Genomic DNA, 11,859 nt, shown 5'->3' with positions numbered 1-11,859 from the left:
TTATGTTCCGTTTTGCTTAGGATATACTTATATAGTGTTTTGATACATTTTATCTTTACCTCTCTTATTACTTTAAGTTGATATTTTTGACATAGACTCAGGCTATTGTGCAATATCTTCATCCACAATTGGAGTCATTAAACACTCCAGTGACGGCTCTAGTTTCCTCAGATGTACTCAGTTTCACTATCCAGCATCGAAATAGTCGAGCGCGCTGTCTCCTGTGACAGCTCTTGTTTATGTTATTTTAGAACATTGATACGTAAGATGGGCGTTCATATTTTCCAAATATCTTAGGTCTGCATCAGTTTATTTATATTTCACAGTATATATTTTAAGAAAATTTCAATTTCCGAATAAATCGGTGCCATTTAACTTTAATTTTCCAGTGTGGCCTCAGAACCTACATAATAACGGTCGATGACTGTATCACAATGCCCCTTTTTCATATGAGGAAGCAATCCAGCTGGCTTACAGAAGATTTATGGCTCTACCCAGGTGCCCGTTGATGCCAGAAAATATCTGGGTTCTTCCTCGGTCAAAATCTGAAATTTGGTATATGACCTATAATTGTCGATGATCTTAAACGAAATAAAAATTCTGTCGTAACATCCTACCGAGGTCACTTTAATTGAATGTATCTTCTTAAATTCAGTGCTTATATATTTGCATATTCCCTAGCAGCAGAACAAACACGTGCAGCACGAACTTGATGAAAATCCGAATGAAGGCGTTGCTAGGCAACTCGAACTGAAATTGGATGTGTGTCCTTGCCAACATCTAATATTACCATACGGTCATTATACTTGACAGTGCAAGACTAAGCAAACTTTCAATCAATTCATATCTTCGTTGATAAACCACATCGATGTGGGTTCGAGCCTCACTCGGGGCGTTGAATTCTTCATGTGAGGAAGCCATCCAGCTAGCTTACGGACGGTCGGTGGTTCTACCCAGGTGCCCGCTCGTGATGAAATAATGCACGGAGGGGCACCTGGGGTCTTCCTCCACCATTAAAGCTGGAAAGTCGCCATATGACCTATCATGTGTCGGTGCGACGTTAAAGCCAACAAAAAAATAATAAACCAAAAGTAGCAATGATGTGCTCTGATACTACATAACAATATATTATATATTATAAAGAAACTCTAGATAACAAACTGTAAGCAAGTAATTATGTAAAATATTAACTTTTCTTTAACTTTGAGTGGCAGGTGGGGATGAGGCGGTCAAAACTCAAGTGCACATCTTTCTGTTTTTAAGACCCCAGTTCATTTTTTTTTTTTTTTTTGGTTTTTTTTTGGGGGGGGGGGGATTCGTGAAACGCAAACTTTTAGGCCGTATATGCATATTTTGACTAAGTTAAGAATCGTAATTCTAGTCTTACAACTCCCGAACAAAACCGCAGGTGCATAATTTCACATGCTAAATTATAACATTCCTGTAAAGTTTTATGACCAAGTCAGACACTATCTAAGATACGTGCAACACGAAGTTTAGGACTTTACTGTGTATCTTTTACCAACTCCCAAACAAAATCCAGGATGTGCAATTCCATATACCGAATAACTCCTATATTTGACTGGATTTCGAAGTTTTTTGAAATATGCGCGGCATAAACGATGCTGGACGTACAAAGGCAAATCTAAATGCCTTCCCCCTTTTTCACATTGTTAATTGTATTCCATATTATTTTTCGATGCATTCAATGTGATTGAATCAGGAGAAATATTGCCAACACTAATGTGAAAATCGCTAATATAAACGTCTGCTACATATAATTCGTGTGTTGCCTGCATAGGGTGCCAACATATTTAAATCTAAGCCTTAAAAGGACTGATAGCCAGTGCTTATTGACCGATACACCTGAAGAATCAACATTTCATTGTGCATAGATCGATCATGATTTGAACAATATTGGTAGATGTCAACCAGACAATGCTACATGCCAAATATCTAAGCTGTGCGGAGTGATTTCGAATGTGAATATAAAGTTCATAATTATTCTAGAATCCGTTGCTGCTTATATTTGTTGTTTAAAACAGTAGTCCTTAGTTGCTCACACACTCGCACAATACCAAGAATATAAAAATGAACATGGAACTATTTTTTACACGTCCAGAAAATGTGTGATGCGGTTACATAGAAATAGAAGGAAGACTTGGTAGTTGATTTAGAGTTATATAATAGCCAGTCGCTAAAGCGCTGGCTTATAATATTGCCAACACTAATGTGAGAATCGCTTACATCAAACGTCTGCTACATATAATTCGCGTGTTGCCTGCAAAAGGTGCTAACATATATTTTTAAAATGTGTGATGTGAAGTGTATGTCCTGTATATATACTGTACCACTTTTATCAGACAAACAGAGGAGCTGCATGGGCCTCTAACTTCTCCTTTAAACTAGTCCACATACATTTTATCAAAGTAAATAATTTTATACATGAAAAAATATAATAATCAGAATCTGTCAAGTAATAAAATCTTTGATATCACAATTTCCGCTGTTTATTGTTATAGATTCTCTTTGCAATAATCGACAATAGTTATAAGTTATTTCATTTCTACAGTGCATCTACAGATGCCGAGTTGAAGGTCACATAATGTAGGCATATTCCTGCACGGTAGTCAGTGTAAAACGCCACCAGCAGCGTCTGCAGAAAATGAACACGGCATGTCTGTAATAAAGAATATCTTGTGGTTGCGCTCCGGCTTAAATTTTATTTATTTACATTAAATTGTTTTATATATGCCGTTTGTTTTCATTTGTCGAATGTAGATTGACTATAATTTTGGCATAATATCCTTTCAAAGGAAAGGTCCTAAGAAGGTCAGTCTATCTGGTCAACTGCCCGATTACCTACTCTGATGTAACGAACGGTTGCCAAAGCTATTTTTGTAGTGGCAATATGGCGTCGCTGACATAAAGGATGCGTTCATTTACTATGATTTAGAATGTTGTGTTTTGTAAACCATGAACGGATTGTAGCGAGTCCTCTGTGGCCGAGGCGCCGGAGCGTTCCAGCTTGGTCGTGATTTCGTGTCGATCGGTTTCTTCACAATTATTCGCCGTTTCCTCTGGGATTCGGATTCTCGGGGTGTTTCTGGTTTTAATGTGTGCTCACTGGCCATAGCTATTTGGGATGGACTACAAATTGTCGGAATTTCCGGCATTGCTGAGTTAAGACTCGAACTTGAGCTCTGATAAACTGCAAGTTTGGGCAGTTTCATATCGCGCTCTTCATCTTTGTCCGTAGATTCCACCTGAAATGGAATGGACAGTCACATTTTATAATAAAGTACAGTAACTTGACAAGCTACTACGAGAATTTGCCCATTTCATTTTGGGATAATCTATCGAATCCCGCTCTTTCTGTTTAATGTTTCCAAACTTCTGTCAAAAAATATCAGAGTGAAGTTTCCATGTATTATAAAGCCAGTGTTCTGACGATAGTCGCGACACACGGCTATTCTTTTGCAAAAGACATACGTCTGCCTAGCCGTCAAAAAAAAATGCATGTAAACCTAAACCGTCCATTTATCCTGCATTCATATAGGACAAATACCAACTGATCTATGACCGAATGTAGCTTTAAGTATTTAGTACATACATTTTGGGGTCAGGATTCCGGGCCAACCTAATATACGCCTTTGCCAGCTCGCAATCGGTATCATTTAGCATTTATCTGATCTAAATACTGTAAGATATTTGTTGCTAGTTTGGAGGGGTGGAAAGGTGGTAAAGGGTCCTGAACCCAAGTAACTAAGCTACTTTGACCTACCTTTCCTCGTGAGCGCGTATATCTATGGTGCACGATAACGACCACTCCACAGATGAACGCCATCAATATGAACGCACAGGCAATCTGCAAAGCCAGCCTCGCCGTCGGGTTCACTTGGTTTGGGTTTGTAAAAGGATCGCTAGGGGCGACGACGGCGATTGAAAGAACTGCTACTCTGGACTTTTGTTGCGGGGAGTCTTCCACAGCCTGTGAACCGAAAACAACAAATTTACAGCAAGTTCTCTTCCTTTCTTTTATCTGGATTGTTTTTCGTTTACTGAGTTAAAAACTACTATTTATATAAACCGTTGCAACGGATAATCTGAATGCAACAAAACGATATATATTTTTTCAAGTTGTTTTAATGAAAATAGTGCGTTTATGCTAACTAAAATGTTTATAACAAATCCATTCACAAATAATGTCAGAACTTTTTTTTTTAATTTACAACGAAAAATACGCCCATCATGGATTCTGCTACCAATGTCAGACTTAGTGCCTTATCCACCAGTTAAATGTAGGGTAAATATGTGATTGGCTGGCCACAAATCAGTTGTCACTTAAGTTGCGACTGTAGCCAACTCGAGCATTTAGTTGATCGTGTAAAGTTAAGCTGGTCGGCTCGTTTATACCTCGGTTTGAAATGTACTTTCAAATGTTTTATCGTTCTATTATAACAACGTTACCTGTACAAAGATGACGTATTTGTTCGGGTCGCTAGAGTTCATGGTCTTTGTTTTATTGACTGTTCCGTTGTCAGTATCTAAACTGAAATACACGTGATAATCCGCAGGTTCCGCTGAAACACAGACGGCGAAATACAGTGATAATAAGTTAAAATGGACCAATTTTCGTCAAACCAGTAACCTTTTATAATTTTTGTCCCACATTCTGCCACATCAAACCACTATCTCGTGCCGATATTCGGTAAACTTTGCAAAACTATCAGCATGAATAAAGTTTTGTAAGTAAATAACTAAGTAATTAACTAAGTAAGTATTTTTATCCATGATAGTGACGTGTGTAATATATTGTATTTCCGTCTCAAAATTAGTAATATAGGTAAATAAAAAGTAATTAACAAATTCTTAATAAGAGATCATTTAAACAAATGATCGGTAAGACAATTAATTGATACATATTTCATACAGCGCAAAGGAGACAGCTTTAATTTATAAATTTGTAGAAAATTGATTGAAACTTCATTCTCTTGCCATAATATGAATATCATCAAATAAAATGATGTTAAAATGTTAAGGAATTCGTAAGCTGACAGTAACCAGTAAATACGCCTTTATTTTTTATTAGAAATCCTGTCTTCTGACCCTGTCCAAATATAGGTTCTTTTTCCTACCATTATAATAGGTAATCTCATTTAAATAATAAGAGGAAGGATTAGTGTGTAAAATTATATAGGATTAAAACAGCTTACGAATAGTACACATGCCACATATAATCTGTAGATAATTTTATTAAATTTTACAAACATACTCCTATAATTTATCACACAAAAACATCGAAATTATATATATGAAGAGATGATTGTCTAGTTTAAGTCTTTTGACGTGTGGATTCTTCGCTGCAAAATCCTATTTTCAAGAGTTATCTCTGAACTTCTTTCTGCGCCTTCGGGCTTGTTTCCTAAACGCGGAATTATTTAGTTTTAGTCGTGATCGCTGGGCGCCAGACTCCTTCCGTAGTCATGTTTTTGTCGACTGGTCTTATTTTATTTGGATTTATAAATGTTTCACAGTGTTTGTTGTACAATAAATCTGTGGATCTGATGACAGATGTACTCTCGGGATACAACACTCGGCAACGCCCAGTTCTGGAACAGTCAGATACGTTGAACGTCTCTGTGTCTTTCTTCGTAGCGTCCATCCGGGAACTTGACGAAGTGGCGGGAAAATTTTCGATTGTCGGGGTTGTAACTACCACATGGCGAGATGAGATCGTTAACTGGACACCTAGAAATTATGACGGGGCGTTAAAGATTGATTTAAAATTATCCGATATATGGTATCCAAAACTTGTGCTGATGAATCCCTACTATAAGATGATAGACCTTGGACAGGACTGGATGATGCTGTCTGTTACATATGAAGGAGATACGATTTTTCAACCTATCTCAATTTTTGAATCTACATGTGATGTGGATGTCACGTATTATCCGTACGACACGCAGGTACGAGTTTTTAGAGTGTTGCAATTACGTTACAATAAAACAGATATCCGCGCAAACAAATTTTAATGCCAGTTTCAAATCTAAGTTAATCATTAAAAACTATTCCGCTAAGAATAAATTGAATACATAAAAGTTACTTTTCCAAAGTTGTTGAAAAAACTTGTATATTTATTTGGTTGAATCTATTTTATTTTCGAATAATTTTTTTTTTTAATTCTTTTCACAGGAGTGTTTAATGGTATTTTCTGTGCTGAGTTACACAGGGGACGAATTGAGACTTACACCTTCGAACAACGTTGAAGTGTCGGACTCTGTCGGAAGTGAGCAATGGAATTTAGAAACTGCACGTGTAAGCCGAATACCGGGTGGTTCTCAGCGCGTGGACAAATTAATGTATACATTTAAAGTCCAAAGAAAATCGTTATTTCTTGTTTTAAATATAATGCTTCCAATTATTTTTATAGCTGCCATCAACATTTTGGTATTTATATTACCGGCGGAATCCGGTGAACGTCTTTCATATTCTGTGACGGTTCTTCTCGCGTTAGCGGTATACATGACCCTTGTTGGTGAAAATCTGCCGAAAAGCTCCGAACCAATGTCGATTCTGAGTTATTACCTACTGGGAACATTGCTAATTAGTACCATGATCACAGTGGTCACTATATTCAACCTGGATATTTACCACAGATCGGGCGAAGTCACGCAACGCGATGGAAGTCTCGCGAGGAAAATACACTTCACATCTTGTCGATGTAAAGGTAGAAATACCGTGGCTAAGGTCAAGGTCGCCTTTGCAGCAGACGAAAAGAAGGAGCGTCCGTTAGAAAGCCGAAACGATACACGAGAGGTAACATGGCATGATGTTAGCTATGCTCTGGACAGAATTGGCTTGGTTCTATTCACGCTTGTCAGTTTGCTGGTAAACACAGTTTTCCTAATACGATTGAAGTACAATTCATGAAAACCTCACCATTGGTCCATGATAGTTTGTTGGTAAGATAGAGTTTCAGCCTAGAAGAACATTGTATTATTCAAAGTGACTATACAATTGGTACATAAACTATTTCTTGGTTTCATACATGCCCATACTTATATTCTTTAGTCAATACATGTTTATACTAGGCTACATAAATGTTAGCCTGCAAACTTAGTTCAATAGTGAGAGCGTAGACATACGGAGTTCGATTCCCCGGGCCCTTTCCATGGGTGAGGCTTATGTTCTCTGTGACGATTTGATGAAAGACTTTGTGTCTGAAATGATTCGCCCTCTACCTCTGATTCTTGAAGAAACGGGCGGTTACTTGCGGAGAACAGGTTAGTACTGTACAGAACCCTGGAACACTGGTTAGATTAACTGCCCGCCGCTACATAATTGAATTACTGTTGAAAATTGGCGATAAACCCAAAACATACAAACATAAATGTATAGTTGCTAAATATTATATACTAGTATGTCGTTATTTATTCCGCTTAGAAAAAATGTCGCTACCTAATTCGAATGTTTGTATATTTTCCTACACTTACTCGTGTATCATCTATACACACACAGTATGGAACCCTGTACAGCATGTTCGGTGTGCAGCATAATCTGATGCACCTTTCAACCCTGTCTAGAGTCAGTACGCTGTTCAAGTCGTTATGACAATTGTCTAGACTATGTTGTATGAAGAGTATACTTACAGTGCAGAACTCTGTACGAGATGTTATGTCTCGATGAGACATCTCCGTCTACAGCTTGGATTTTCCCAGGACTCAGAGCAAGCTCTCCCTACAATGTATAAATTTAATAATCAGAAAAAAAGAAAGTTATACAGTAATTGAAGTCAGTACACGTATGACGATTATCAAAATCTAAGTTGAAACTCGATTTATAAAATAGCTGAGTCACAAAACAACAGAATTAGCATAGAAATGAACTGTTCTTAGAAACTGATAACGTTACGTGCTATAAAATACAATTTCGAACCTCGTTATTAACTCGAACTCGTCAGGACCGACAAAATTTATTCGAGGTATCGGTACGAATCAATCGTTATATTACATACCATTAATAACATGAGACTTAATTAAACAAATAAATACCATATAATCCTCGCTTGTGTCCGCCTTATAGACTGGTACTACACATCCGTCCGAGTCTGTACCGGGTTGTTTGAAGACTGGCATATTGTCATCCACATCATCCACAGTGATGTTAAGCATGCGCGGCGGAACCTAACGTATTATACAGTAGCATAGTAGGTCAATATGATAATGGGGATGGGGGGGGGGGGGGGGGGGGGGGCGAGGCCTTAGATCGAGGTGAAAATCTTCTGTTCCTCCATACAGATAGAGGAGGTCACCTTCTGGCAGGTAAAACAAAGAAATTTATACAATGGCATTCAGTATTCTAATGGAAACATAAAATTTTATGCAGTGAAATTCAGTATCTGCGATAGTACACAGAAACAAATATACACTGACATTCGGTTTTTGGCATAGGAAGATTATAGATTATAATCTGAATGACAGTGAATTTTTATGGCGCAAGCTAAGAATTATAGAATAGCTTGGAACCTTTGCAAGTATTCAACATTATCGATGTATCTATAAGAACATTCTACGGTGAACAGGAGCTAGAAACTTGCATAGTATCATGTAATAATCGTGGGGAAACCCTAAAAATATTTTGGTGATATTTTACTTTTTCTAAGGAAACTAGAAATTTAAACTGCGCTAAAATGTATACAAAAAAAGTTCTTACTATAATGCTAGAGTTTTCGGTACAACTGATCTGCATCTGCAAGTTGTGAACATCAACTTTTCCATCCTAAAATTGGAGAATACATTGCCTTGTAACAATGTTATAAACCAAGCGGTGAAAGACGTTCAAATACGAACACTTTAAACATAAGGCATACCTGTGTCATACCCATAAACTGGATGGTCGATCTTGTTGAATACTTCGAGCTTTTTTTCACAGGCTTTTGTACGTTACAAAGAATGATTTGAGTAAATTATGCTGACTGACCTTTACGAATATACCATTATTTAAATATGGACAGGTTTGCGATGATCTTTATTCATTAAACACTGTTTATTTTTTATAAATTTATAGTAAAAAGGAATACATATATGCTTTACTTACGGTTTTATCGTACAACTCTTCCAGGTCAATTTCTCGGTTGAGAACCAACATGTACCCATTTTTGGTAGTCGTAATATTGAAGCTGTCTTTAAGGATGTTGGTCAGTTCTAAAGGTCGTATTACCTTCACGGAAAAATTGACGTTGGCGATATCACGTACTTCCGCAATCACAAATCCTAAATGGAAACATATGCATGTAGATTCTACTTTGAAATTGTAAAATGAAGTTTGAAGTTCAAGATAATTTCCTATGTGTCGTCTATGTCAGATAAATACATAGGCGTAGGAGCAGGGGGGGGGGGGGGGGGGGGGGGCGGGGGCCAGGCCCCCCCAAAGCTAGGAGAGGGGGGGGGGGGGGGGGCAAACTATAGATTGCCCCCCCAATGTTTTGGAAAAGAGATATAACATGCAGTCTAATATAACATTTACTTAGCATCATATAATTCTTTTCAACCTGATTTCTTATTTGCATTTGGCCTTCCCTTGTATTCTGACTTTTCTCTTTCCGTAGTGTCAGTACTGAAATCTGTACAACACTTTGAGGTTTTGTCATGAATAATGCACCGGGGATACCTTGCCGCACTCACCCGCCCTCCACGCCCCCCCCCCCACCCACCCAACCACCACCATCGCCGTCGGTCGAAAAGGTTTGCCCCCCCCCCTCAAAGTTAAACTCGCTCCTACGCCCATGAAATAGACACTTTTAAGTTATTTTTTTCCATTCTGCGATACATTTTAACTTCAGATCAACTTATTACAGTATAAATCTAAATGAAATTCAAGCATAGTTACAAAATCCACTTCCTTTGGTGGCTGATTTCTGCCATTTCGTTCTGGCGCGTTTGCAGAGCGCCAATACGCCAAAAAAAAAAAACGTTGTGCTACGCTGTAAAAGGCCCTTCACCGTATCGAAGCAGAAGCAGATGAAATGGCAGAAATCAGCCACCATAGCTTCCATGCAAAACCCATTCCATATATCATGTATTCCCTCCCTATCCAAACCTCTTCTTTACCCACACATCAATTGAATGCCGTCGGTGATTTGTTAATGATATAAATGTATCTGAAATCATACCTCTTGTTTCTGATTCCTTAAAGCTGAGACGAGACGGAAGCTGGCTGAGACCGTAAGTACAACAACTTCCGGTTCTGCAAATTTTTAATGATGTAGTTATAGTTGGCGGTGTGATGGGCCGTAAAGGCGGAGGCTTGATCACCAGTGATACGTTTGGAGTCATCGATGATATACTCGCCGTTGGTGAAACTGTACTTTGTATATTCGCCATTGGTAAAACTGTACTTGGTATACTTGCCGCTACTGATTTAGTTATATTTGATATACTCGCCGTTGAGGAAATTGTATTTGGTTTACTCGTCATTGAGGAAACTGTAGCTGGTAGTGTAACTGCATTTTGAGGCAATGAACCCGAAGTAACGAAGTAAGAAGATTTCAAAGTAGACGTCGAAAGAGTACCAGAGCTTTTTGAAAAATACAGCGTTTGAGAAGTGGATTCATGTAAATGGTCTGTCGCGAAATTGGTCGCAGGACTAGGTATGTGTGGTGCGAACGAAGACGACATTGTCAAAGTTGTAGTTGTAACTATATTATTAAATACGTTCTGTGTTGACATACTGGAATAAACACTTGCATAAACTGATTTATTAGTCGCAGACTTTGATATTATGCTCGATTCTCGTGATATGGAAACAGGAATGTTTGTGGAAAGTAGCATTGCACTTGATGAAAAAGTTGCGTTCATTTGTGAATTAGATTTGAAATTTACATTAGCGGATGAATTTGACCCTGAAGAAGTTAAAACAGTAACGTCTGTATTAAAACGAGAAGATTCCGACATTTTTACGTCAGAACTGGTTATTTGTCTGTTCGCATATCTGTCTGTATTAATAATAGATCCAGATCGGTTCGGCGCAATTGTTGAGCTGGTATCTATAAAACTAGGTGTTGGCGAAATAGCGTTCAGTAATGTAGTAAATACACCACTAGAGTCAGACGACGATGTCTTAGAAACTGGTGTAGAATTAGAAACTGTTGATGAATGAAGGTGAGACCATGTAAAGTTCGAACTTGAGTCTGCAGCAGTTAGCTGTGAAAGTATTTCGAAAATACCTGTAAAAGATGAATGCAGGAGTAAAGTTCACAGAAGAGAATCGACGTCACATTTTTTTGCTTGCAGAATAAAACTTAATTAGCGAAAAATATCAACTTAATCGTACCACTATAGTTTCCTTTATGATTAAAAACTTAACGATACAAAAGTTGTGCTTATTAAGTACTGTAACTCAGTTAATTCTTTTTTTGACTGGAGCTATTTTATATCCCACCGTAAGCAGTGTTTTCTTTTTGAACAAAAAGCTGAAATCATATTCTTACAAAAAAGTGTACGTAATCAAAGATAAAAATTAATGAACAATCGCAGAAACAAAACTAATACAAACCAATCAGCAAAATATAACCACTCCTTTTCCACGAAATGCCAAATTCCAACATGATTTTATTGTTCATAAATAAATTATATTACTTTATTTTAGTTCACATGCTGAAATACCATAATTTACATACAAAAGTTTAATGTCTATAAAATGAAAAGATATTCATTTTACAACAGGAAGACATGGTACCAGAAACCCTGGCAGTAGTGGCAGTAGGGCCAAATCGACGATAAGTATTTCAAATGAACTGGAATTCAAATGAGTGTATTTGATAACATACTCCATTCAATTATTATTTGGAGTTATCGG

General features: G+C 37.6%; 3 protein-coding genes across 3 annotated transcripts; 2 read left to right on the top strand and 1 right to left on the bottom strand.

Annotated features, from left to right (window-relative positions):
• Positions 1-2,333: 2,333 nt before the first annotated feature.
• LOC123532161 (uncharacterized) lies at positions 2,334-11,755 on the bottom strand. The gene is made up of 9 exons (XM_045313524.2): positions 11,557-11,755; positions 10,175-11,227; positions 9,100-9,275; positions 8,716-8,781; positions 8,055-8,186; positions 7,653-7,740; positions 4,471-4,583; positions 3,785-3,991; positions 2,334-3,266 (listed from the first exon to the last, which is right to left on the bottom strand). Exons 1-9 carry the CDS (start codon positions 11,621-11,623, stop codon positions 2,946-2,948), a joined length of 2,223 nt encoding a protein of 740 aa, XP_045169459.2. The 5' UTR covers positions 11,624-11,755; the 3' UTR covers positions 2,334-2,945.
• Positions 5,018-6,168, top strand: LOC128546918 (acetylcholine receptor subunit alpha-1-B-like). Its single transcript, XM_053518321.1, has one exon. The coding sequence runs from the start codon at positions 5,487-5,489 to the stop codon at positions 6,033-6,035; it is 549 nt and encodes a 182-aa protein (XP_053374296.1). The 5' UTR covers positions 5,018-5,486; the 3' UTR covers positions 6,036-6,168.
• LOC128546917 (neuronal acetylcholine receptor subunit alpha-7-like) lies at positions 6,047-7,157 on the top strand. The gene has a single exon (XM_053518320.1). The coding sequence runs from the start codon at positions 6,205-6,207 to the stop codon at positions 6,931-6,933; it is 729 nt and encodes a 242-aa protein (XP_053374295.1). The 5' UTR covers positions 6,047-6,204; the 3' UTR covers positions 6,934-7,157.
• Positions 11,756-11,859: the final 104 nt, after the last annotated feature.

Source organism: Mercenaria mercenaria, chromosome 11 (assembly GCF_021730395.1).
Source record: "Mercenaria mercenaria strain notata chromosome 11, MADL_Memer_1, whole genome shotgun sequence".
In the NCBI taxonomy this organism is placed as follows: Eukaryota; Metazoa; Mollusca; class Bivalvia; order Venerida; family Veneridae; genus Mercenaria; species Mercenaria mercenaria.
Note: the sequence above shows the minus strand (reverse complement) of the source record. Positions and strands in the feature narration are given on the sequence as shown.